This window comes from Neopsephotus bourkii, unplaced genomic scaffold (assembly GCF_033783945.1).
Source record: "Neopsephotus bourkii isolate Nb327-2 ecotype Australia unplaced genomic scaffold, CSIRO-AGI_Nbou_v1 NB_1441, whole genome shotgun sequence".
NCBI lineage: Eukaryota > Metazoa > Chordata > Aves > Psittaciformes > Psittacidae > Neopsephotus > Neopsephotus bourkii.
This window is the reverse complement of record NW_026901918.1, coordinates 465,047-491,942: the sequence shown is the minus strand read 5'-3', so window position 1 is coordinate 491,942 and position 26,896 is coordinate 465,047. Positions and strand designations below refer to the sequence as shown.

Below are 26,896 nucleotides of genomic sequence, written 5' to 3'. Positions count from 1 at the left end.
ATGGAATGATACTTCCATATCAAGAATGATTATGTTTTGTTTTTTCATGAAAATAGGGAATAAAAACTGGTAGTAGTCCTGGTTACAACTTTGTGCATATGTGAGCATGTCATAGTGCATCATGTCATGACATACCATGGCATGGCATGCCTAGTTATGACCATGTGCATGCCTCACTTTTTAATTGTGTTTTTTTTTCTCTCCCTTTCTCCTTAAACAGTAGTCTGAGCTTTGGAGCAAATCTAGTTAAGTACCTTCAGTTATTTTCTTTCTCTTCCTGTGGTTTTATTTGCTTCAAGTAATTGTCAAAGAGCGTTGTTACCGTGCTTCCTGTTTGAAGCCACAGTGAACAGTATGCAGTCAAAGAATATAGAGGGCTCACCCTTAAAAGGAGCTTTATAGATGCTTTTTTTAAAAAAAAAAAACAGTGTCAGCTCTTAAGCAGTATGATTAATAAGCGGGTTTATTCTAAGTGACCCTCCACAGCATGCAGCATATTCCTGTTTGGATCAACTAAGGTAAATAAATGTTCTCTATCCTGCTTTTTGCCAGTAAATATGAAGAGCTTGGAGGGGAAATTGATTTCTTTTTTTGCCCTTCCTCCTGTCCTGTTCTGTTTATTTTCTACAGAAATGTTAATACTGCTTTAATAAGAAAAACTGCTGATACTGTAAGAGAAAGTGCTCCACCCCTGCTATCCATTATTACAATGTTTGCACTTAACTACCTTCATGACTGATATTTAACAATAAGTTGTAGTTGTGGGTTCTATATTAAATCAGCTACTGTAGAATAAGCTTTGAGTTCTGAATCTTGGGTTTCATTTCAAATTTTAAGCAGTGTATCTTTTTTAATATCTTAATTTCTTCATACTACTTAAAAATTTTATAAATGTTATGAAATTGAAGTTGTACATAAAGCCTTAAAATTTGACAGCCTGTGTGTTCTTGCGTTGTGAATTGTACACACTAAATTAAGTCTCATTCAGAGTTCACAAAGTTTAAATGGGCAAAAGTAAATAGGTGTTTCACCATTCATTACTAACTTTCTGGTTCAAACAGAATAAGCACCTTGTCTTTTCAGCATGAGTGGTATGGTGTTCTGCTCTGAGCACCATAAACTGTAAAGAGCGAAAACAAAGAGTGATAGAGCTATTGTCTTGAGCTCTGTTCTTCAGCCTCTGTTGTCATCTTCATCTGGAAAGTCTACACAGACAAATGCAGCAGTACATGCTAACAGTGCCATATTAAAAACCTTGGTCCTACAAAGTAGAGAACTAGCTGTGAAGTATATATTTTGGGATCTCATTAATTGCAGCTAAGTTTGGGGTGCAGTTCCAGGTTTCACAGGAATACTTTCTCAAGAGAATCCTAGTGGGCTGTTACTACATTAATTACCTGACTGGTAGCTGTAGGTCAGTATGGTGCTTTCTTCTTTCTTTCTTTATAACCAGTAATTTGGAAAAGAACAGCAGAATTTTCCTGTTTCAACTTGTTCTTTAAACAAATCATTAACGTCATAAGAGAAGTCCTAGTGTGTTGCTGTTGACCTTGCCGTGCTGATATGCCTTTTGACTTCAGTTTAATTGCTTTTACTTTCAATTTTGGTGTGGCAGATTTGTACCTGATCTTTTATATTGAAAATTGTTCATTATCTTGAAAATTGTTCATTTAATAGAGTGGGGGTGTATAAAATTGCAGTGCTGCAACAAATAGTGCTAAGTTTTATTTGCTTTTTAAGGGGTGCAGTTACTGTCAGTTTTCTCCGGACTTACAGATAGGTTTTTCCATCATCTCTTTTTCTAATTAAAAGGCAACAGATTGAAAAACTGTTTGGTACTGATTGTACAACCATGGAGATAAAGTTAAATGTGGGGTTATATAGGCTATAAAAGATAAAATACATTTTTAAGAATGAACATGTTATCAGACCTTATTATCATGATCTCTAGCTTCACTTTGTCGTTCAGCAGCTTTTGATGTGAGGAGGGAGTCAGTTGCAAATACAACTCTGTCCTGGAGGACACAAGTCCTATATGCTGAGAGTGTCTGGGTGGAGGAGGTCTTCTCGACCCTTTTTGTAACCAGGATAATTCTTCCAGGCTCACAAGAGCGTGCTCAGGTCCTTCAGGTTTTTTTCCCAGGGCTTCAGCTCAACAGAGTGCTTAATGCTGCAGTGAGCTGGAGGAGAGAATGCTAACTATAGCTGAACAGATGAGGAGATGGATCAGCAGAGGAGATTCCATGCCTTTTCCATGTAAGTTTCTGTACACAGGTGTAACAGCAGGATGGAAGTTAACCCTTTGTGAGGACAAGAATTTGTTATGTTAAATCTTGATTTTATCAAAAAGAGACTGTGGGGAAGCAATGATACAAGTGTCAGACTTTCAGGAGTTGCAAATCCAAATACTGGGTTGCTCATGCAGCAAGGGAAGCCCACTATGATGTGTCAGTTTATAGCTGTGGCAGGTTACAATGCATTAGATTTCAAAACACTCTAACTTCACATGCTTTCTCAGTTTTTCTGAGCAGCTGGCATTAGGGAAGCACTGCTGTGTTTCAGAACAACGAGGACCCTAACTTCTCAGAAGTAAAGTCACCAAATTTTAAGGAGGGATAAGATGTGCAATTACTGGTCTAGAACTGTCAATTGTTACGTGTTTAACAGCAGTTAACTATATTTTGGTTCCAGTTTTGCTACATGTTGAATCAGCTTCAGAAAAGAATTGTGTAGCATGCAAATTCTGAGACTGCAGAGAACAGTATTTTCTTATCAAGCCTTTGTACATTAGTGCAGTTCTTGTTATTTAGAATTCATCAAATTTACAGTAACCAGAAGAACTGAGAAAATAATATGAAGCTACATAATTAAGACGTGAAAACTTCCTTAGAGACTTTCATATTCATTCTTGGATTTCATACTGTTCATTGGTAACTGTTGCAGCTTCTTGACATGTATAGCATTTAGATGATCATCTTTGAGGCAGAAAAAAGTCTTTTTAAATAGTGAAAATAGTTATATTAGCACTGTACTAAGACCCTTTTTAAAAGTATTTGATAAAAGAAAGTTTGTGTAGAAGGATTGGGTGATTTTTTTCTCTTTTTTTGGGGGGGGGGTGAGAGGTGGTTTTGGTTTTTTTCTTACCCTCAAGGTGTTCTGTTTAATAGAATTGCTTTGCTTTTTATGGTGTTAGTGGTAGGAAAAGCTAGCAAAGCATTTTCTCCGCTTCCTATTCTGGTCTTTGGGCAAGAAATAGCAGGCATGTAAACTTAAACATTACCAGTAGCTTTTTCAAAGCTAGGAGAGGCAGGTACTTTTGCTGGGGTTTTGCTACTTAGATGATGTTACTGCATATACGTCCATTTCTTGAAGTGCCTCTGTTAGCCTCTTAAAGGTAAGAAGTGGGAAAACTTCCCAGAGGCTTTGGACTTAGTATGGGAAAGGTGCTACTGTATTTGTATGCATGTGTGCATTGTAGCCAACAGTCCTGGAACGTACCTGGCTAGTAGTGGTTGCACAGAACGATAACTTGGCATGTGTATAGTACATGAGACGCCTACTTGTGTATGTGCTTGGCATGTAGAGAACTGTTAAAGGCAGTAGCTAAGTGGAGCTGCTCCATCACAAATGTGTATGTATATACATGTATATGTATCTGTAGTTTATGGATCCCATGGAGTCTGCAAACCACTTCATTCTGTGAGGAATTTTATACAAAGAATGATGCATAATTAAGCACATATTTCTATGAGTAAAATGCAGTTTTATATAGACTTATTAAGGAGTTTGCATGTAAAAAATTACTGAATACTCATCTCACTTTCTTTGCAAGTAAAGTTTTGAGAGATGCAAGATAAATGATGAGGGTGGAATCTCACTGGAATTTTTATTGCACTCTTGCTGAAAGAAACTGGGTTGGAGATTAACCAATAAACATTATTTTAGCAAAGGAATGGTTGGAATCTGGAGCCTCAGTTGCTCTGCATGAGGAATTCTAGAGGTTTAAGGAAATGGTTTCAAACGCTACAAGTAGTCTCCTGTTTTGAAGCCAACTTAACATGAAGCAGGAAGGTAAAGTGAGTGGAATGAAATTACTTTCAGTTGGCCAAGTCCAGCCATTTTGCAAATTTTCTAAATGCAGAAATTCATTTATTTAATCAGTGTTTAGAGAAGCATGCCTTTATTTGACAGCTGTGTGACAGGATTAAGTTACTGTTTAAAGCTCGCTCTGTGAATGGACTGGGTAACTTTTCCATTGAGAAATATAAAGTGTCAATAGGCAAAATTCCCCAAGAAGTTTAAAGGGGTGTGTGGGCAATTGCCACTTCCTAAAATGACGCTTGAATGTTAGATCAAACGGAGATGACCAGCAAGAGATTAGACACCAGCTCTTGGTATCACTTCATCTAACCAAAGCTGGAATGTAAGGCTCATATGGATTTATGGTATATGCTATTCACGGTAGAAATAAGCATGTAACCTGTTTGCTAGTGTCTGTTCAGTCTGTGGTTCAAGAAACTGCTAAGAAATCACTGGGGTGGGTGGCTTGGGGCATGAGATTCTGTATGTTCTTAGTTTTTGATGCAATGTACTTCTGCTTTCAGGTTCACATAACGCTAAGGACCAAAGAAGCATATGTAACATTTCTGTGGTGCTGGGACCAACCTTCTGAAAGACTCTAAAATAATTTTTTGCCTTGAAGTTGTTTGTCGTGGGACTGACTTGTCTTTGGGGAAGAGCTCAACAGAGAAAAGATTTTCACATTGGAACCATTATAAGTAAACCTATTTAAAAGACTTGCTACCTGAAGACAGATTTACGAAGTCCTGCTTTTCATCTGTGTTCCTGCTGCAGACTGTAAACAATGAGTGAGTTTTGGTTGTGCTTCAACTGCTGTATTGCAGAACAGCCTCAGCCTGTAAGTATGAATATTGCCAATGCTTTTTTTTTTTTACTGCTTTTTGGCCAAGCTCAATAAGACTTAAATAATTAGCTAGCATCCTGGTTCTGTGGCCACATAAATTTTCTGTTGCAGATCCTTGTCACACAGATATTTTCCTGTCCTTGCAATCAAATCTATCTAAAGTGTTTGGAAAAAGCCTTTATTTGTTTGAATTGAAAAGGAGGGTAAAGGAAGGGAATTAGTCTAAACTAATCTAAACTATCACTGTCAAATAAGCAATTTTTGAGTGGATATGTGTAAGTGTCCTGGCTTCTGCATGGTTTAAGACCTGCCTTCAGATGTGGCTGGACAATGATGAAGGAAGGGAGCAATTCTGTTAAAAAAAGTCCTGAATGAAATCCAGTTCTTCTCCAGTTTAATTTAGTTAAGGATTTCAGCCTTAATTGTTTTATTCATTTTTAGATGAAACCTTAGGAAAGTGAAGGGATGCACTCGTACTGTAAATACTTTTTTTTTTTCATAGAATTTGGAATGATTGTTGTGTAAAAAGGTACATAGCGAACAGTTGGATAGAAGAACGTATCAAAGCATACTTCAGACATAAAGTACAGTTTCGTGTATTTGATTATATTATGTATTTGATTTGATTATGTTCCTGAGGCTGGTGGTGTTGGGAGAAAGTCTGCCTGTGTGAAGGTGGAATTAGCCAGGAATATGGTTAGCACTGAGGAGAATCATTTTACGGTTTGACATCGTATCAAGCTAAATGAATGTACAGAAAGGACAGTCATTTTGCAAATATGTGGAAAAGAACACAGTTACTACTAAGGGTATGTCAGAATTACAGTCACCAAGATAATCATGGAGTGAAAAGAACAAACATTAATATGTTCAGATGATAATGTTTGGCTGTAGGGAAGCTGCAGGATTAAAATCATAATAAGTTGATACTAGGTTTTGTCATTGCGCAAAGCCTGAATGCCAGACTGATCCTTGGGTGACAAATACTGAAGTGTAACCATTACAATTCTAACAACTGAATGCAAGTGTATCCCTTAGTCAAGTAGAGTTGTGAGAGATGAACTCTGAGATACCAACATGTGAAGCTGCAGTCCTCTCCTGTTACTTGGATGCTGTGAAGTCCTTTAAAATGCTGGCTGTGTCCATATATAGCCAAAGTTACTGCCTTGTTTTTGGAGCATGTGTTTCAATTAAAAATAAGGCATGACTGTTCAAAACCTTTGAGATGGAAAGTAGCCTGTTTGTTTACAAGAATACTGAGTCTTAGTCCATACAAAATCTTGACTTGTGTTTTAGTTATTGCCCAAAAAATACACAGTATGCTAATACAGCGCATGGGTCATAATTTACAGAAAGGGTAGGGAATGTACTTCAAAAGTGGAGAAAAGGGAAACAACCCATTCTTGTTGGACAGTTTCTGTTGACCAGATAGTGCGCATCTGCTTAGAAAAATAAAACCATCCTTATGTTTAAGATACAAATAGCACGTTGCTGAGCACTGACCTAGTTCCTGAAATCTGCCTTTCAAATGTGGGAGCTTTGCTTGTTATGAAGTGCCAGAATTCTTCAGGACACATCTTAGATTAGAAAGTTGTGGGCTCTCCTCCATGTGCTTGACAATAGGCTCTTAATTGTGCCTTCCCTGCAATTACTCAGCTCATTTTGCTGTGTTGTACAGCCATTCTTCAGCCATGCACTGTTGTGTAAGCAAAGTATTTAATCAGATGCATATACATCTGAGTAAGTCCAGGAATGTTGTTGGTTTTTTTTCTCTCTGATATGTAGCAAAGCATGTACTGTCACTGTGTTCATTCAGTCTGTTAGTTCAGCTCAGATTCACAGGAGAAATGCCTCATCTGCCCACTTTAAATCCTTTCAGGTGCCTTCTTTCAGTTTTACGTCCTGTATCTGAACTCACAGCCTATGCGTCACCATCAGTTTCATATTCAGTATGCTCCTTCTGTGGAAGGACTAATGTGGTCTTCTACCAACACAAACTCCCTCCAGCCTCTCAGAGTATAAGACTCTCAAAGCAGGAAGTTACTTGTATTTCCACTTGCTCTGATTTATGTTTAAAATGTTCCTTTTGTTTTTAAATGTCCATTATCTGAAACTTTTTCTCATTGTCTTTATCAGGTGCTGATATCTGGGACACCTTTCATGTCACAGATAGTGACATAAATTTTTATGGACTTTTTATTGGAAGAAAAGCAAAACTTTTAGTAGTTCCATGTTTCTGTGATATTTGTAGCTTTCATTGAGCTAAGGAGGTCTCCTACCGTCTTGAAATCCAGGATGCAGGAGCTGTCTCTGCTTTCTCATGGCAAATTCTAGCATATTACATTAAGAATCTTAAGTACAACATCTTTATTCTCTGCCCTATAGTGCACTTAAAACAAAAAACATGTATATGCACTAAGTCAGTTAGCTTAATAGAAGACTGTTGTTTGGGCTGTACACAAAGGCATTTTCTAGGTTATTGCCAATACTCTCTGTGCCTTCCAGACTTGCATACGGGTGCTTTCCAGTGCATTTTCATGGTCTTTTTACGTAAGATTTGCAAACTGTATGGCAATAGGAACACATTACTTACCTAATTTTAGTGCCATCACTTCTCTAATAGCATACCCCAGGGCAGAACAGTAACAGTGTTGAAGTTAAATATTAGTGCACTTTAAGGGGTCCTTAATTAAAAGACAGTATTCAAGTATTATGGTCATCTCTTGTTGAAATCTATCACAGCACAGCTTTCTGTCTTTTGTCAGTGCTAAATTGATGCACCACGTTCCTGTTAGATAAAACAGATGTCTTGGAAAGCAGTGTTCTTCTCTCTCTCCTAATTTTACTTTGATTGCTAAATGTTTCACTGGTTGTTTCCAAGGCTGCAGTATTCATAGTAAGATCTTGGAAGAGGCGTGTTCGAACGTGGGTCTCTACCTCACTCTGCCAGGATGATAAATGAAGAAACTGAGTATTCAAAGAACCAAAACTAATAAATAGTGAGGCATTTGAAGGTGTATGGTGGCCTGGATATTGCTCGTTAATAGCCCAAGGTCTTTACCACAGTAGAATGCAAACAAAAGCCAAGGCAAGCTGTTCTTTTACCTCCGTCTGGTTTTATCTTGTCAGGTTTGGATTGATAATATATTTTCCACAGTGAAGACTGCAGGCAATCAGCTGCTTACATACTTGGTTTATTGTACCAAGGAGGTGATACTAATCTCTTAATAGCTATGTTCAGATTTTGTTGGTTGTTTAAGTAGCCTAAATTCAATCTCATGATCTGACCCAAACCTCTTTTTATTTTGAGAAGAGTACCATTTTCTGTGATTGCCCTAGGTTTCTCACACCTTTCACTGATAACCTTGTTTAGGTTCTGTTAGCTGATCTTGCATTTTCCAGTGACAAGATGAATCTTTCTTACCATGCTTCCTCTGTGCTGTCATCCCATCCACTGCTATGTTTTGGTCAACTCTGCCAAATCCCCACTACCAGACGCATTGCTTGGTAGTGGAAGTTTAGAGAGCCTTTTATCTTGCCCATTTTCAGAGAAGATGTCTGTGTTTTGTGGGTTTTTTGTGGCGTTTTTTTTTTCTTAGCCTAAGTTTGTTGCCTACACCAGGAATCTGTTATTTTTCTCCACCTTTTTTTTCATGTTTTCTGCACTTTTAACTTGCAAAGTTAATTTTTGGTCTGAGAAGCCTTTGATCATGATCTGGTGCACTCCCACCTGGTTTGGGCCACTGCCTGGTACAGCTGAGCTCTACAGTTTACTTTGACCTTTTAGTAAAATGACTGCTCTGCTATAAAAGAACAAACTATGCTCTCCATCTTGTTCCAGCTTCCTTCTCTAGTTAATTAGTTTCTGGTTTGTTGCTTATCTCTTGTTCAGATAACTTCCATTTTGCATTTTGTTAGAGGGCTGTTGTAGTTTTGCTGTAAATGTTTAGAGTGGTACAGAAAGTGAAGTTTCCTTCATCTCTTTTTTGTTGTGTGAAGGAGGACTGGCCGATCTGTATTCATAGTGGGGGACCCATCTTAAAATACAGGCAGAAGAAACCTTGAACCTACTGCTGTATTTATCAACTGATCTGACTGCTAAATGACACAAAAGACATAAATGGTCTTGATCCTGATTACTTAAGGAAATTAATCACATAGATGTTGTCAGCTCTAGCTTTTTTTTTCTAGAGGAGTTGTAGATATATCTAACGATACATTTACCACTGCAACTCTTAAAAACTTGAACGCAATAAAGATAATTAAGCATTCAGTATGCATAACAAATGCAGAATAAATCACCCGCAGTAGGCATGCACAGTAAATTGGGAGTTTGCTGCTGAAGAAGTCCTGGGCCAAGCTTCCCATTCAGTACAGCAGTGCTGTGCGAGCGCAGCTTCTTGCTCAAAATGGCTAAAACTCAGGGTTTCTTATTCATCAGCTATGATCAGCCTGCCACATTCAGTACGTCTATGAAAGTCTCAAATATAAAAGGTGACAACTCTAGAGAGTCCTTGTATTTCAGAGTTGTCATACTGAGTTACATACTGAGCTGCCAGTTGAGATGTTTTAAATTCCTTCTGTTTCCTATTCAGTGCTGTTGTAGAAGAAGCCTTGAGGGAGCACCTTATCAAAGAGCGCAGAGTTAAATAAGCAGCAAAATGCTTGGGTTTTATGTCTTAAGCCTGATCTGTTTCAGCTGCTTTCAGCCTGATAGAGCTGCTTTAGTTTTTTCTTTTGCCTCTGAATTAGCCCCACATGCCTTAAAATATCTGTTGTGATGCTCAAGTATTAAAATGGTTACAAAGACAACAAAAAAGGCAGAATTTTATGTATTTATAAATACTTGAATGAAAATCAAGTGAATATTTTGTGACCCTTTATAATGGCTCTGAAATTTGTAGGAGCTCTTAGTTAGCTGTACTAATGCTATTTGCTTAATGTAATAGTAGCTGATGGGATGGAAAATAGCTCTTGGTGGGTGGGGTGTTGATGAGCGTCTTGACATTATGAACATATTTGAGGAAGGATGTAATATGCTTTTAATATTTACAGGTTCTGCAGAGCTCAGGCCTCCTTCTTAAACATGGGTAGGAAGTAGACTGTACTCTTTGTTTATCTGGACACCCATGTTAGAGCCATTCAGTCACTTGTTTCTTTTAAATCTCAAAAATTTCAGTGAAAAGACATCCTTAAAGGCAAAACCCAGTATGAGTTTCTGACAGAAGGAGCTGCCGTAAGAAATGCTGATACTGCCCAGCAAAAGCTGGTATTTTTGCAGCCGCCCTTAGAGACCTTGCTGAAGCATTTTTAAATTAACAAATCCAGTGCAATTTTTCCATCTGTTTTTTTCCTGTTCTGCTTTGCACATTGAGCCAGGGGAGATAGGCAAGCATGTGTGTTTAGGGGCATTGCTACTTGCCAGCAGCTAGAGGCAAGAGATAACCTGGACATGGTCTTGAGAGATGTGCACTTTTACTGACTCCATATGGAAGTATGCTTTGTGTTAGTGAATAGAGGAGTAAGTCATTGCCCTGAAGCCGAATGTTCAGCCTTTCAGCTCTGATTTTGATATGAAAGGGAGTATGGAGACTAGAAGCTTTCACTGCTGCTATCTTACTGTATTTTTGTTGTAAGTTTCCCAGAAGGGATCTGAGATGTTCTGTTGCAGGCAATTCTTAAAACCAATATGCAGCTCATAAAATACACATTTTTTTAATGGCTGTTTTAAAGATCTCTGCCTGCACTTCGATTTTTAATTCCAACATTAACATTTCACAATTATTAAAGTTTTTCCTTTTTTCAGACTCCCCAGACTTTTGGTTCTACTGTTCCTGTGATGACTTTTATGCATGAGACATGCATATCAAAGCTCCCATTTAATTACATTATAGCTATTCTTCATGTATTCTCAGAGATCCCCAAGTTACAAGATGCCTGTTAAGCCAGACTTTCATATGTAATCGCTTGCAATGATTTTCTCACTTTCATCGTCAGAGTGGCTTAGCTGATTGCTCTAGAATGCTGACTTCTGTAATTCTGGGTTAATATCCTGTCACAGAGAAAGGAGAACAGAAGCGTGGAGGTTGAGCAGAAAACCTGAAGCTGTGAACTGCTTCAGGGAAGTATTGCCTCTCTGAACCCATCAGTTTTACTTTTGTTTTTCAAACAGTTTTAGAGGGTTTTTTCAGTACTTGGGTGTACCCTCAAGAGAGCTGTAGTTTACTATAGCTGAGGAAAGATACGATCTCTCCTTGTGTTTTCTCCCTCAAATCAGTGTGTGACACTGAGTGATTTGTTGACACGTCATGCTCTGGGTGTGACCTGACATCAAAAGGGAGAGGTTCGAATGGGATTTTTTTTTAATAGTTTTAAGTTACATTATCTTGCTCCTTGCAATCATTAAATTCAGCTCATTCAGTCTCAGAAAATAGTGTGGGTTTATAACATGCTCTCTTCAGCAGTCACAAGGTCTTCATAATTGTTTGTTTGTCTTGCTTGTGGTACAACTGTTCTTCAGTGTGAATGTAACTACCCTTTTTGTTCTGCTTGATGATTTATCATAAAGGACTACCTGGTTCATAGTTTATATGTTTTGGTATTGGGATGCTCCCAAACAGAATATTTTAATTTTGTTTCATCTTTGGCAGGCCTGCATTATCATTTAGGTGTTTCTAACCTGCAAAAGATGGTTACAGGTTTGTGTGTGGCTACTTTATCTGTGGAGATGGAGAAATAATCTCCAGGTTATCAAAATCTGGTTTAAAAAAAAAAAAAAAAAAGAACCAAATTGTGATTTGTTTTCTAAGTTTAGCCAGACTATCACTTTTTTACTAGCATTGCATGGCTTTTCATGCTCTGCTGCTGTAGTAATAGGTGATATGAGCCAGCTTGATCTCCTCACTTTTGAAGCAGAGGTCCAGAGCTCATCTCATTGCAGTGCACAGCAGGAAATACTGCTGTTTATTGGAGGATGCCTTCCAAGAAATTGTGACCTTTTGAATACTTGTACTTACTTAAAAATCAAAAGCATTTCTGATAGGTAGTGACTGTGATGACAGCTGAGCGCAGATGGACCCCCTGGAAATCTGTGTTAGTCTCTTATTCTAGCCTCAGATTGCTTTAAGCACAGGTTAAATTCTTGCCTCCCAAGTTATGCCACTAATTTCAAGTTCAGTTTTCTTGCAGCTAAGCCCTGATTCATTTGGGAGGTCACTTGTTTTACAGCTGGAAGATGTTAGGCACGTTATTTAGGGAGGGTAGTCCATCAGTGGCTTCAGAGCCTCTGACTTTAAATGACAAAAAACCAGAAAAATAGTTTTGATATATAGGGTGAGTGGTAGGTAGAGAAAAATGGATAGGATTCAGATAAAATGGAGGAAAAAACTTCAACAGGATTGGTAAATAGATGATAATTGGGGATTATGCCAAAATGGGAGAATTTGAGGTGTTGTCACATCAGGGTTTTCTAAAACAATTACATAAACTGCAGTTATTAATCTTTACCTTGTTATGTATATTTGCCTAAAACCTGCCTTTTGAGTTGCTTTGTGTTTCGTGAACTGAAAAACTGCTGCTTTCAGGAATTAAATTATCTCAGTTCAACTGGAAACTAGAGTCATATATTATGGGAATGTAGTATTTATAAAAGAAAATTACTTTTATGAATCATCAAGTTCCCCTAAACATAGGGGCTTTCAAGCCAAATCCACTTCAGGTGGATTTCTTGACAGACTTTAGTAAAATTAATACAGGACAACATGTTACTTAACTTTCTCTAGATCAAATATTACTTTAAATACAGTTTGCCATCCTCCAGTTAAATTTAATTTCTAGGCTCTAGGATGATGGTTAAGTTGTAGATTACTTTTAAAATGGGATAATAAATCCTGTTAGGCATTTATTCTGAACAGGAATGCTAGGATATGCAAACACACACACATTTACGAGTGTGCGCATGTCTGTAACATACTGGATTGCTTGTATCCGTGGTAGGAGCTTGGCATTGCTGGACTTGTAAAGAGAAGAAGAAATGCCAACACAAGAATAGGCGTGCTGATCCACAGAATAACAGGCAGAAGAGCCTACGGGCCTTTTATTTTACATGAACAAATATCAAATGCATATTTTCTTTTTTTAACATCAGAACTAAGCTTTGAAAATTAAATGCTGCTTCAATTTTTAATGTGAAAAAAGGAAGATTTATGGGAGGAAGAAAAATAAATGCAATGTTTGTACTTCAGAGAATAAAAATATAGGACTGACGTGAAAGAGAAGAGCTTAAACTATTTTATTGCTTTTAAAATGTATTTTAAAATCTGTCAAATATTTTTAAGTTCATTATTCTGTGTGGATGTTGTCTTTTCTGTAATTTAACCATGAAGACAGTGCAAATCTGTAAAATACTATGCAACCAATGCTAGGCTGCTACCACTAGTGAGTATGAAGGAGAAGTGATTAAAGTGGCCATAGTGAAAGCAGTGTGGATTAAACTGGCTGCTGGAAGACTAGGAAAAATATCGTCAAGGACTTTTTGTATGACCCTACCTCTACAGAACTAAAACATACACACCTCATCTCAGGTCAGTGAGATTCAGCTGTTGTTTATAATTCAGGCGTAAAATGTCAGCATTTCCATTGCAAGAGTAACGCTCCTGAACTGAGAAGGTAATAAGAGGAACTGTATACATTTTGATACTTACACATCTTAATTAAAATCTGGCAGGAAACTGATGTGTGAAGACAGATGTGTAAGCGGATTTGGCAGTTAAAGAATACAGATTCTTAACTTTAAGGTGTGGGGTTTTCTGCAGGGTGAAATACTTAGTGTTTTTCTGCATAGCAAAGTCATATAAACTGTAGTCCCTGGTTTCTCTGATTTGTAAGGTATGTTTTAGGTGGTGGGTTGGAGTTTGTTGTTCTGTTTGTGTGTGTGCATGTGGGGAATAATGTGCTGAATTGCAGCAAAAAACAAGTGCCAGAGTATTTTTCTCAGTGCTTGACTGCTAGCTATGCTAACATTCTCTGAGGAGAGGCACTACAAACTACTGAAAAATACAGAACTTTTGCATGTATAGTAGAAGTATTTATAGGGCATGTGTATAAGCACCATGATGAATTCTTTTGAAGGCAATGCAACTTAAATGTTAAGGTAAAAATTTATGCTAGCTAGATTTTAAAATGGATGCTGTTGATTATAGATTACATAGTTAAGTCTAAAAAGACATGATGGTGTTTATTGTAAACATATTTTTCCATATCTAGAAAGATTGTAATACAAGAGGAGTTTCTGAATTGCACAACACTTATGTGAAGTAACTTCATTGTATCATCTGCCATAGTCATAGAATCATAGAATAGTTAGGGTTGGAAAGGACCTTAAGATCATCAAGTTCCAACCCCCCTGCCATGGGCAGGGACACCTTGCTCTAAACCATATCAGCCTCGTCCAGCCTGGCCTTGAGCATTCACAACCTCCCTGGGCAGCCTGTTCCACTGCCTCACCACCCTAACAGGAAAGAATTTCTTCCTTATATCCAATCTAAACTTCCCCTCTTTAAGTTTTAACCCATTACCCCTTGGCCTATCACTACAGTCCCTAATGAAGTGTCCACCCCCAGCATCCCTATAGGCCCCCTTCAGATACTGGAAGGCTGCTATGAGGTCTCCATGCAGCCTTCTCTTCTCCAGGCTGAACAGCCCCAACTTTCTCAGCCTGCCTTCATATGGGAGTTGCTCCAGTCCCCTGTGTCGAATCTTGTTCATCCTTTGAAGACAGTAAAATCAGTCTCTGTGTATGGTGCTGTTAGCATGCTTTATGTCACCAAAATTACATTCTTCAATATCTTTTGTCTCTTGCTCACTCTTTCTGAACTTGACACCAGTGTAAACACTAATTTCTGTTTAGTCAGAGTGGACAGAAGAGCTTACATCACTCTGATCTATCTTTACATAATAGGAAAAGTATTTTTTCAGATCAGGTACTCTACACAGTCTTACATTACATAATAACTTCAGTATTCAGAATTGGTCAGCTTACTTTATTACCCAGTGAAAAGGAAAGAATGAGAGGATTTTTTGAGGGGGTTATATCCTTGTATTTTTTACCTAAAAATGAGAGGGAAAATTTTCCCTTTGAAGCATGCTCTGAAATGCACCTTGAAAGTCTGTTTTACATTATAGTTTTTTGTTGATCAATAAAATGTACATCAAGTGATCAGCTCTTACAAGAAACCACTTTTGAAAATAAGTAAAATTTACAGTTGTCAGGTCTGCAAACTTGGTCTGTGTTCAGAGTCAAGCTGAATCTTTTTCCTACACTGGTATAGTAAGTTATCTGCAAGTAATCCCTTTGCCTCAGCTCACTGGAATTTCGTCATGCCCAAGAAGGAATAGAATTCAACTTAGGCTTCTAGCATTGTTGCCTCTGCAGGCACTGCAGGAGTGAACTTAGCTGACAGCTTATTTTTTAAGACTGAACATAACAGACACTTGAAGTGTGTGAAACAAGAAATGCTGTGGGATGCTAACTGCGGTATGGCTCATACTGTTCCGCAGATAACCACACCTAAGTTTTAGATTGTGTTTTATGCAAGTTCTCTTGTTGTAGTTTCTTAATCAAGAACTAACTGTAGCTATGTAATCTTAAAACACAGAAGAGTAGTCTGAAAATGGAGCCTGCAAGGAAACAACTGGGAAGAGCAGAAAGGTTTGAGTCTCAGTTTTCTCCTTAGTGATCCGGAAGACAGAATGTGAAATGTTTTTGATAGTGCATGCATCTTTCTGCTTTCTGACTTTTTTAGCTCTGCAGCTGGAAAACAAAACCCCTTTGTTCTGTTCTTAGTGGAAAAACTTATGTTAGCCCTTGAGTTTTATTAAAGAATACTAGATTCTTAAAATGTACTTAAAATGTATTTGCATTTTCAGCGTAATATGATAAAATTAACACTTCAAAGCTTAAGATACTATATTTAAGATTGTCTAGAATGATGGAGAGAACTAGGGCCACTTCTGAAGCTGTTCGGCTTTGAATGAAAGCAGCTGGAGCATAAACCCAGTATACATTGCTTTTAAGACAAACTTTTTAAGCTTCTGAAGAGCTACAGCAATTCCCTTTTTTTCAGGAGTGACTTAAACATAGCTGCTACAAATAATTTATGACAAAGAAAAGTGAGGGAATAGCCAGAAGCTTAAAGTGGCAGGATTTCTTAATACTACTTTATCGTCTTTTAACTCTATAGCCTTTGGGATTCTTTATCGAGGTGACTTGTAAATCAGTTGTTCTTTCCAGTAGGAGAAAACAGTAGCATATCAGTAAAATTCCTGCCTGGATGGCTGTCAGCTGACAAAGTTGACTGATACCTTTAGGGGACCAGGACAGCGGCTACAATAAAGAGGAGTGAGGAGCTGGGGCAGGGAAGACTCCTGAGACGTGAGTATATGGTGAGCTGTAAATGCCAAGTCACCTGGAAGGATGAAATTTCTCTGGCTGTCCATGCCTCCACACACGTTCATTTTACCAGGTAGTGAATAAAGAGATGTGGAGCAAACACCAGAGGGACAGCAGGAGTACCACAGCCTTCTGAATTTCAAAAACCTGCAGGATCTGAGAGAGCACCATGATGCTCAGTGTTGCAATGCCAAAGCTTCCCCTGTTTTGCTGAATGTTAAAGAACTGTGCTTTCCTGTTCTTCCTGTCTTAAGAAGCTCCTAAATATGGGCTTATTCTGGCAAGACCCATACATCTGACACACTGAGAAAGCCACTAAATTCCCAGGATTTATCCATTGGATCCAATTTCAGAATTGACTGTACTAGACTGAAGGAATAGTGACAAAAAGGTATGAAAGTAGGAGACACAATAATAGATATTCTGCTTTCACACTAATAAATTTATCACAGATAAATTCATTTTGAGGCTGTCTTCAACAGAATTTGTGTGTTGTCTTAGTACAGCTAGTGGAAAAAGCTATTGCCACTGCTCCTGAATACTTCTTTTCAATGGGGCTGCGTTTACAAGAGTAGAATTTGACAAATAAATTAGGAGTTTGGGGCACTTTCTGACTTGATGAAATTTAAATAGTTTATAATTGTTTATACTCAAAACCTGAGGAATTGTGGCATGCCTCGGCTAGACTATGCAAAACAGTCTGTACATGCTTGGTACTAGTGTTTTCCTTTTGATAGCAGGTTGGGCAAGGCAGCAAGGATTCCTTTATTTCACTAGGGAAAGCAGAACACTCCTTGAAAGGACTTCCTTGTTGAACTGAAATAGGTAGGAATACAGTACTGGACTAGAAGTTTTTCCTTTTTTCTTTGTCTTTCAAGTCTACGGATATCCAATGCCACATCATGTTGCTCTTCCTTTGCCCTCATGCTTCTGTTAGGGTTTTGTTAAGCAGCTCCTGAATAACTGCACTCTGGGCACAGGCTTCTGTGTGGCTGCTCTGTTGGATACTATTCTGAATAGGCCAAAAGCTGAGCAGAAAGCTAATTTAAGTCAAAGCACAGCTATTGATTTGAACATTTCCTAAGAGCTGCTGGTAGAGTTCTCTTCCAGAGAAGCTTCTAGCTATGCTATGCGTGGGCCTGGCATATCAGCATCCCTAAAATATCTACTTCCCCATCTGTTGCTAAATTGTCTTGGATGATTGTTTTACTGTTGCTTTTTTGTAGGTTTTTTTTAATTTTAATTTTATGTATAATGCCATAATTTTCATGTCCACTAGTGGGATAACCTTTCAAATGCATGATTTTTTCATAGTATGGGGAGAATATGGGATGGTGTTCCCACTTCCCTTTTATAGGTTGGCACTCCTTGCTTTAAATTTCAAGAGCAAGTAAAGAGAGACTACATCATGCGTATTGTGGTATGCCGTTGTTCCAGTGACTTACCTAAATTAACCAGATGATCAGTTTTTCAAACAGTCAGATTTAGGAGCTTTGCGTAAGTCCTAATAGGAGCAAGCAAGGAAAACCCAGAGTTAATGAGTTCACAAAGGTGACAACTTAGCAAGTAAATGCCAAAGAGAAGATTGCCAGAAATGTCAGCAGTCAGGAGTGTGTGTCATGGATCTGACACACATTAAATATAATAGGAAGAATACTTCCTTTAAAAAAGGATTTGTACCAAAAAAAGTAAGTATCTTTGTTTGGATGCTGGAAGAAGACTCTTCATCAGAGACTGTAGTGCTAGGACAAGAGGTTTAAACTTAAACAGTGGAAGTTCGGGTTAGATGTAAGGAAGAAGTTCTTTACTGTGAGGGTGGTGAGACACTGAAACAGGTTGCCCAAGGAAGTGGTAAATGCCTCATCCCTGGCAGTTGGTTGGGTTGAACCAACCTGGGTCAATGCTAGGTTGGACGGGTGACATGGTCTAATGTGAGCCATCCCTGCCCATGGCAGGGGAATTGGAATTAGATGATCTTAAGGTCCTTTCCAGCCATTCTATGGTTTAGATCAAGTTAGTTTTGATAAAACTTCACTGTGAAGTTAGAGGTACTAGAAAAGCAGTTGAATAGTGATGTATTTCATGTGCAAATGCATATAAACAAACAATAAGCTGCAGCTATTTGGCCAAACTGATGTTAAGCTTCTAAGATGATACTCACACAGGTATTTAAAAGCTGATGAGTTCCCTGTGTCTGTGCTGACTCTTGAGGATATTAAATGTTGTGGCTTTGTTTTCATCTGTCACATAAGTACTAGATCTTACACTTGTTAATCCTATTAGGAAACAATATCAGTGCTGTAACTCCTGAAGATCCATCTTCTCCCTCTCCTAGTTAAGGGTATTACTGAGTTGTATGTGAAGATTTTCTGAAAGTATCAGAAAAAAAATGCTTTGATACGTTGTCATAGCCAAAGGTGAATCACAGAGTGCAGTACCAGACTGCTGCTTGCGACCATATGTCAGTGCATTTATAGCTATTAAGAGCAGTGGGTGTTTTAACTAGCCAGTCCAGAGAAAGTGATGGCCTTCATTAAGAGATTATTTTTTATGGTGTGACTGAGGATCCTGTATCTGGCAGTGGCAATTACTTGTTTGGAGGTAATAGTTTATTTTTTGTTCTTGTATTTTTCTGTGATAGTTTGGTATATGCATGTATCCAGAATGTACATGGGAGTACAGAAGTCTTGTATGTAATGTATCTAATGCAATATGTATGCTTCCATATAGGTTTAACTGTGAGCAGATGCTTACATTATTTTAGCCAGCTAGCTCTAGAAAGGCTTACTACAGGATCTGTGAGCACAAAATATCATTCCTTAATGAAGTAATTTCAGTGTGCAGTGTACGTAAAGATACCCAAAGCTTTGCTTGTGTTGTAGCTGAGAAGGGGAATGACGTTCATTTGGCTGAGCAGGAGGGACTACATGTTGTAATCCTGGCACGTGTTCTTGAGAAAACTACAGCTCTTGTCATGTCAGATGACCTTACGAGTATTTCCTGTGTTCTTTCTGGTAAAGGTCAGCAAGTGAAACATGATGCAGTTTACTGTGTGTTACCAGCTTTTATTAAGAAACTATTAGAAATTTCCAGAAAGTTTGTGTTGTGATGTTATATCACTCGTTTGATCTGTATCTTTCAACATGTGATCTCTCCAGTAATTTTGATCATTGGGGAGAATATACAACATCTGTGAAACAGTGAAGTCAGTTACAGCCCTGCTCTACATTCTCCTTTATCAGCAGCTGAAGTTAGAGACTTGAAAAATCATCTAGCTGACAAAAGACTTATGCATGTTATCTAGTGCAATCTGCGTACTCAGAGTAGAATCAACCAGACCAGCTTTCACGGGGACATGTCTAGTTGTGTTCTGGGGATCTCCAACGATGGAATCCAGATTCATTAGGTTCTTGGTCCAGTGTCTGACCACCTACATCACAATTAATTTTTTTTTCTTTTAATTGGTATTTTCTGTCTTGCAACTTCCACTTGTAGTTCTTCATATTATCACTGTGCCACCTCCAAGTCTCCTTTTCTTCCGTACTATCCTGTCAGGCAGTGAAAGACTGTAAAGACCACAAGCAGATGTCTCTTCTAAAGGGTGAACAAGCCCACTCTTTCAGTCCTCTCTCTCCACTCTTGTGAGACCCCACCTGCAGTACTGCATTCAGTCTTGGGGCCCCTTACATGAGAAGGACCTGCTCAAGTATGTCCAGAGGCCATAAGGATGATCAGAGGGCTGGAGCACCTCTCCTATGAAGAGAGGCTGAGGGAGTTGAGCTTGTTCAGCCTGGAGAAGAGAAGGCTCAGGGGAAACCTTAGAGCAGTCGTCCAGTACCTGAAAGGAGTCTGCAAGAAAGCTGAAGAGGCACTTTTCTGAAGGGCATGATGTGACAAGAGAAAGGGAAATGGCTTTAAGCTGACAGAGGGGAAATTTATATTAGACATTGGGAAAAAATTCTTCCCTGTGAGGGTGGTGGGGCCCTGGCACAGGTTGCCCAGAAAAGCTGTGGCTGCCCCATCCCTGGCAGTGTTCAAGGCCAGGTTGGACAGGGCTTGGAGCAGCCTGGTCTAGTGTGAAGTGTCCCTGATCATGGCAGGGGGATTGGAACTGGATGATCTTTACAGCTCCTTCCAACACAAACCATTCTGTGATTCCATACAATGTGCACCAGTTTTTTCCCTTAACCTGTGTCACAGCTCTGTATTCACTCCAAAAGGTGCAGTGATGAAGTTTGTTTCCAGCTGTGTGGGTTGGTAATAAGTATTTGTTCCAGACAGCAGCTAACATGTTAGAAGTTACACAGCTTGGCAACTGTAAGAAAAGTGTGTATGTTCAATGCTAAGTTCTGATTTTTGCTGAGATACCACAAGCCAGTATCACAGCCTTGTTCATTGTGTCCTGCTATTCTTATCATTGATAAATTATCTTTTACTCTATGATCAGACTGCATAGCCATCTAAAGACATTAAAGAAGCTGTTATAGGAGAAAACCAGTATTATTATCTTAGACAACTGCTGCTTGGTTGGGCTCCTTTCTGTTGTTAGAGGCATTAATCACCAGAAGCAGTGAAAATAAGTTTACTTGAAAAACAAGTTAATTCGTGGTATAATATGGCAGCCAAGCTACAAGTTATAAATGTCACCTTAAAATTATTTTAATATGTATTTTGAAAAGAACAGTACTTACTGCCTATACTAAAGAATGGATTCTGATTTACTATGTGGCTTAAATTTGTTTTAAGCATCTGGAATGGAACAAGTTCCCTTTAATGTCTGAGCTAAACACATTTCTTTAAAAAGATCTATTGTCTTTCCTCGTCATTTGACCTCATTTGGCAAATTTTCCTGTTTATTTAGAAAACATAGGCTACAATTGCCAGTTTTACCATGTGATGAGTAACACCATCATAATATAATGGAATATTGTGTAAACACATCAAAAAGTGACCACTTCAAAAGATTCAAGAAGATGCTGAGTTTGCTAAAAGCAAAAGAGCTGCATGAGATAACAATATGCAATCCAGTTTGAGGTATTCATTTACAAAATAGGTTAATTTCATGTGAAGCTGAATTTAAAATCAGGCTGGAAGATTTGATAAAGTCAGTTTCTCTGCCATTTTACATTCTTTCATTTTGCCTTTTCTTTTGTCTTTTTTTATAATTGTGAATGGAACTGCTAGTTCCTTTGCTTGGGAGTTCAGGAAGTGGCAGATTTGTTGGGTTTTTCTGCTGGTTGAGTCAGTAAATGCCAAGTGATTTTGCTTAAAGTCCGAATCTAATGTACATTTGATAATCTATTAGATGCTAATTATAACTAACATTTTTATTAAACTTACCTCTTTTCAGTCCTTTGTCTCAATTTCCTAACTCCTTTCTCCTTTAACTGGAGAAGTCAGGTAGCATCCTGGATTTTTTGAAAACTCGATGAAAGCAGACTGTGCTGAAGGCCTGCTACTCATATCTGTTGCTTAAGAGCTGGTGTGAAAACCTGTACCGATATTCCTCCTGCTTTGGTTCTGATGAGGCCATAATTTTTAAGATCCATAAACAATCAAGACTCTTAAAGCAGTCTGCTAGAAACTGACCATTTAAGGGGCTGAGAAGTGTGTTAGTAATGATAGCAGCTTTGGTGTTTTCAGTTGATGAGGTTTATACAGCTCGTCAGAACACTGTGCTTACCACCACGTTACTGCCTTAGAATAAATCTGCCACTGAACTATGGTGATTTGAAGGGGGTGGCTAGCATTTTAATCTATCTTGCATATTATCTTAGTTGTGTTTCTTAGTGTTTCTTCTGTATGGTAGACCTCTTGACATAGGAGATTTCAAACGTAAAAGTCTAGTTCTTCATCTGTGCTTCTTCAGTCAGTGTCCATTTATGGTTCAAAAATTAAATTAAAAGTTAAAAGTATGCATCTGTTAGTGCCTGACTGGAATTCTAACATTACTGTGGATGCTATCTCTTTAATTTAATCAATTTTTGCATAGTTCTTGGAATTGGCAGTGTAAGCTCATGGGCTTAAAAGGGAGGGGGGGGGAGGGCGGAGAAAAAGTACCTCAGTATTCATGGAAGTGTCTGGGAGGTGTGCAGCCTTTTCTTCAAAAATACAGTGCTGGCTATATGATGATCCCATACATCCAGCCATTGGTTTCACAGTACTAATTTGCTGCATAATTGTCAGATTGTTAAGGGATGGGAGTATATTAGCATTTCAGCTTTATAAATGTATGTGCATATTGTTGGCTTTAACATGAATTTCTAGGTTCCTAATTAGGGGCGATTGTTTGGAGAAATGCCTCTTAAAACACACAAAGCCAAATACAATGGATATTCTTGTCCCTGCAGCTGCTTTATATACGGCTTGATGGAAGACACTCTAAGACCTTTTTAGGTAGTTTTGATGGGTCAATATTGAGAACCCAAACGCGTGACTCAGACCACAGCGTATCTTGAAAGACAGACATCCGGTGTGTATCAGACTATTTTGAGAGCGTTACAGCACATACGTGGGAGGACAGAAAGCCACCTCTACAAGGTGATGTGATACTTCTTATTCTAAGCAAGTGACTAGCTCTTCCTCTGTGTTAGCATACAGAGCATCAGTTGAGTGGCACAGCATAGGAGCTCCTTTGCTGCTGGTGCTCTTTCAGAGCAGATACAAAAAGCAGCAGAGATCAAAGAAGGAAAAATGAAGGGTGTTTTCTCTCTGTTTTTTCTGTAACCATCTGAATCCCCTGTCTCGAAATATTTGACTATCTTGTCTTTAATTAAATCCTTTCCTTAGATTTCTATCTTAGTTTTATCTCTGGCCTGTACTGCTTTTGAAATTGTAGATGAGTTCTTGAATGCAAAGCAAGCAAACAGCTCTGTTTCAACAGAGAGCTCTATCATTGAAAAGTTTAATAATTACTTTGTTCTCAGGGAAAAGTTATGAAACACCTATCTTGGTTGCTGCTGAAGATCCCAGAGAGTAAATTAGCAGATTAAGAGCTTGGTTTTTGCATTGTGTTAGTCTGAAATTATTAATAAATGAATAGTAAGGTCTCAAAGAAGGGGTTGCTGTTTGAGGGTTATTTGTGAAGGAAAGTTAAACAAGTAGCTGTAAGCTGCCATATAAATCTGATAATTCCTATTAAAAAAAGGAGGGGGCAAATCACATCTCTGCCTATCACTGACTTGGAAAGAAATTCACAAGGCACTGCATTTGTCCTGTCTACCTTAAAAGCAGCAGTTGTGATGGCTCTACTGGGATTTCTTCTACTGTAGGAGAGCTGGGGATTAGGGTTGTTTATATTAACTTTAGATCTCTTAGTGTGGCAAAAGGATTAGATGATGCGGTTAAAAGTAATTATACTTCATTGTGTTCAAATTACCCTGCTGTTATTTAAAAGTCAAGCTTGCAAACAGCTATTGTAGACTGAATTGCTTCTTAGTGTATATGATGCCATTTCAGTGACTGAGATATCAGCGACTTGAGCAGTCTGAAAAACTGACCCTCATGCTGTAGAGACAAGTTTAAAATATGTGTAACTTTCTGAATTCAGTCATTTTTCTGCTTTGAAAAGAGCAACATTTTCAGAGGTAATAAATGTAACTGGTCATTTTCTGAACACAGAAATTAATTTTGCAGGGCAACTGTTTATTACGTCCAGATGGATGGTTCACTTCTCTGTTCACCGGCGGGAGTTTCCCAGTAGAGGGAGTAAATTTATTAAGTCTTGACCAGGGCTTCAGAGGGGAATTAAATGTTCTTTTCTTATCTTCTTGCCAAGAGAGATAAGCCTGTTTTATTACAGTAATCATTTAAGAAAAGGGAAAAGCTACTTTTTTACTTGACTGGGTTACTGAGCCTGCAAGCTAGCAGTAAGCATTGCTGACTTGAAGGCAGTTTTGGCAGGTGAAGGGGGCCCACTGAAGCCTCAAATACTGCTGCAGTAGCCCACTGTAATGTGGAATATTATGACTTGATTTACACAATCCTCAGTCTTCTTAAAGAATAAACTGGAAAATGAGTCTCTGGAAGTTGATGCTTTTGCTGTGCATCAGACAAGGTGCTAAAGCATGGTATTTTGCTTTGGTTTTCCCTAATTATGTATCAAGGCTGGTTTTGAAGTTAAGTACAGCAGAAATTTCTCATCATTTTATTCAGAAAGGAAGGCTATAAAGAAGAGGGATTATGACTTAATGAATGTCATTTCTTAAAATTTTTTTCTGTATGTCAGTCTTTGTGGCAAACTTACAGATTTTATATTGAAATAACAAGTGAAACCAAAATAACACATAATGAAAAATAGTAGAGTGTCTTGCAGAATAAGGAAAAATTATGACAAAATGGAACCAGAGTTCTGTTCTCTACAGGTAGTTAGAATGAAAGACACGAAGAACAGTGTCAGAAAAAGGAAGGTGCATCACTTGCTGCTTTATGTATGGGTCATTTCATATTGGTCTATTTGGAAATATGTTGCACAAGATCAGAATAGATAGATCAGTATGTTATTTCCTTTCTAATTTAGTTTACTGTGCCCTACACTTTTTGGAGCACAGGTAACCGAAGTGGCAGAGAAATGCCTTGAAATGCAATATATGATATTAGTATTTATATAAGACATAAATATCTCACATGCAAAATACTGTTGCTGCATATAAAATAAGACAAAACCATATATATATATGGAAGTACAGTCTTGAAAACTGACATTTGTAACATTTTGGTAAATGGGAAAGTGTTATCCTTGCCTTGTGGTAGAATAATGATATTAATGAAGAATAATAAAATGTTCTCAAATGAGAAGCAACTGTAGCTGTGTTAAGTTTTGAAAAGAATGGTCAAAACAAAAATTTACTACTTGTGACTTAAAATACAAAAAATGTTTATTCTTAATGTGAGTTGCAAAGTTCTAGTATTCCCCTGCCACTAATTTGTTGCAAGTGTACATGTACGCTGTGTGTTCCTTGTAGTAGGCTTGCACTGAGGGCATTGGGAATTCTGTTGCCTGGTTTCTTCAAGTTTACTTGTCTGAGATTCTAAGCTCTCAGAACAGCATGCACCTGGGTGTGTGGAAAAAGAGTTGTCAGTTTTTCTTGTGTGTAAAGAGGAGATGAATTATAGGTGCAATGAGAAAAGTGCAATAAATGGGAATTTTAATAAAGCAACGTTTTTGGAAACTCTGCATGTTCCAGATATGGTGGTGACTTATCCCTTCTGAATTTCTTCAGTTTCCACCATGTTTTGCTTTATGCCTCGGAAGTGTGTTCCTCGTTCACCCCCACATACCACTTCTATCTGAAGGCTGACCGCGGCTGAGATAGAGCTCTTTGCAGATCAAATCCGCACAGGCTTTTATGTTGCAGCATCCTTTGAAGTGCTGTGTGCCACTTACATCTAGCAGTTTTCTCAAAAACTCTGGCTTAGACTTAGCAGAACATGGTTTTCTGCCAGCTAAACAGAAGAGACTGCTTTTGATTCCTAGCATAGGTAGGTTGGTACTTGACTTTGGGACACCTTTGTATGATGCTCTGACTTCACTTGCGACTTCTTTTAGCAGCTTCCAGAAAATAATCATCAGCCTGCTAGGATCACTCAAATACACATTTGAGACCTTGATGTTACTCTGCATGTATTTTCTTTTTCTTAATTTTTGAGTGGCCTGTCCTGAAGGGCAGAGAAAGATGCATAAGGAGAAAAATTTCCAAACCTGTTCTTTTTCATATGTATGTATACAGGCAAAGAACTTGCCTAATTCAGAACCATTGCCATCACTATGAATTGGCTTGAGCTAGAGAAATACAGACCTAGCCTCTGAACAAAATTTGGAGATAGTCAAAAAAGGTCACTTCTTCCCTGCAAGCCAAAAATAGAGGGGAATAAAAAGGAAATTTTACATTCCTCTGGACCCAACAGTGGAAATTCTTTATTTAGACAAACAAACTACAGTTTTAAATGTCTTGCAATAGGTAGTTTTTTGACCTGTGAAAATGGCTTTTCAGAAAAATGCCTGTGGCTTTGCTGAAAGGCAGGTTATCTATGTGTTATAATTAATTTTTTCCTCAAATAGATGTTTTTAAACTGCTCACCAACAGTTTCAAGAAACTTGCACAGTTAAAATTATTCCTGTGTTGATGCAGCTGTTGGTGGCTTTCTGAATTCTCATCTTGTACTTGGAAAGAGATGCTACCCTTTGTGGGTGCAAGGCATCACTTGGAGATCAAGAATAGATATGTCAGTTCCTTACTTCATTACTATGGAAACTGATACGTGATCCAGTTTCATTGCTTCTAGTGTATGTTCAAAGCAAAGCTTCTGAGATGGGTGCTTGGACCACTTCCATTCCTCTCAAACATCTAATGCACAAACCCACGTGTCTTCTGTTTGAAGATTATTTATTCTTTGTGTGGTGTGAAGATTACATGGTGTGTACTTCACAATTCAAATTCTGCAGATTTTTTTCAAGGGAACAAACTGAATAAAGTCATTAAATTATGAGATTTCATAATCTACTTCTAGGATCCCTTTACAAG

At 38.2% G+C, this 26,896-nt stretch overlaps 1 protein-coding gene across 3 annotated transcripts in view; it reads left to right on the top strand.

The window, feature by feature from the left end:
• The window catches only part of CDC42SE2 (CDC42 small effector 2), an 85,433-nt gene that overhangs the window by 47,494 nt on the left and 11,043 nt on the right, over nt 1–26,896 (top strand). For 2 of the 3 annotated variants that reach the window (XM_061368684.1, XM_061368685.1), the window contains exon 4: nt 4,605–4,918. In XM_061368684.1, coding sequence (XP_061224668.1) covers nt 4,865–4,918 — 54 coding nt within the window. In that variant the 5' untranslated portion in view covers nt 4,605–4,864. Of the gene's footprint in view, nt 1–393; nt 519–4,604; nt 4,919–26,896 lie in introns of those variants that run through there. The other variant, XM_061368686.1, reaches the window with a different exon arrangement.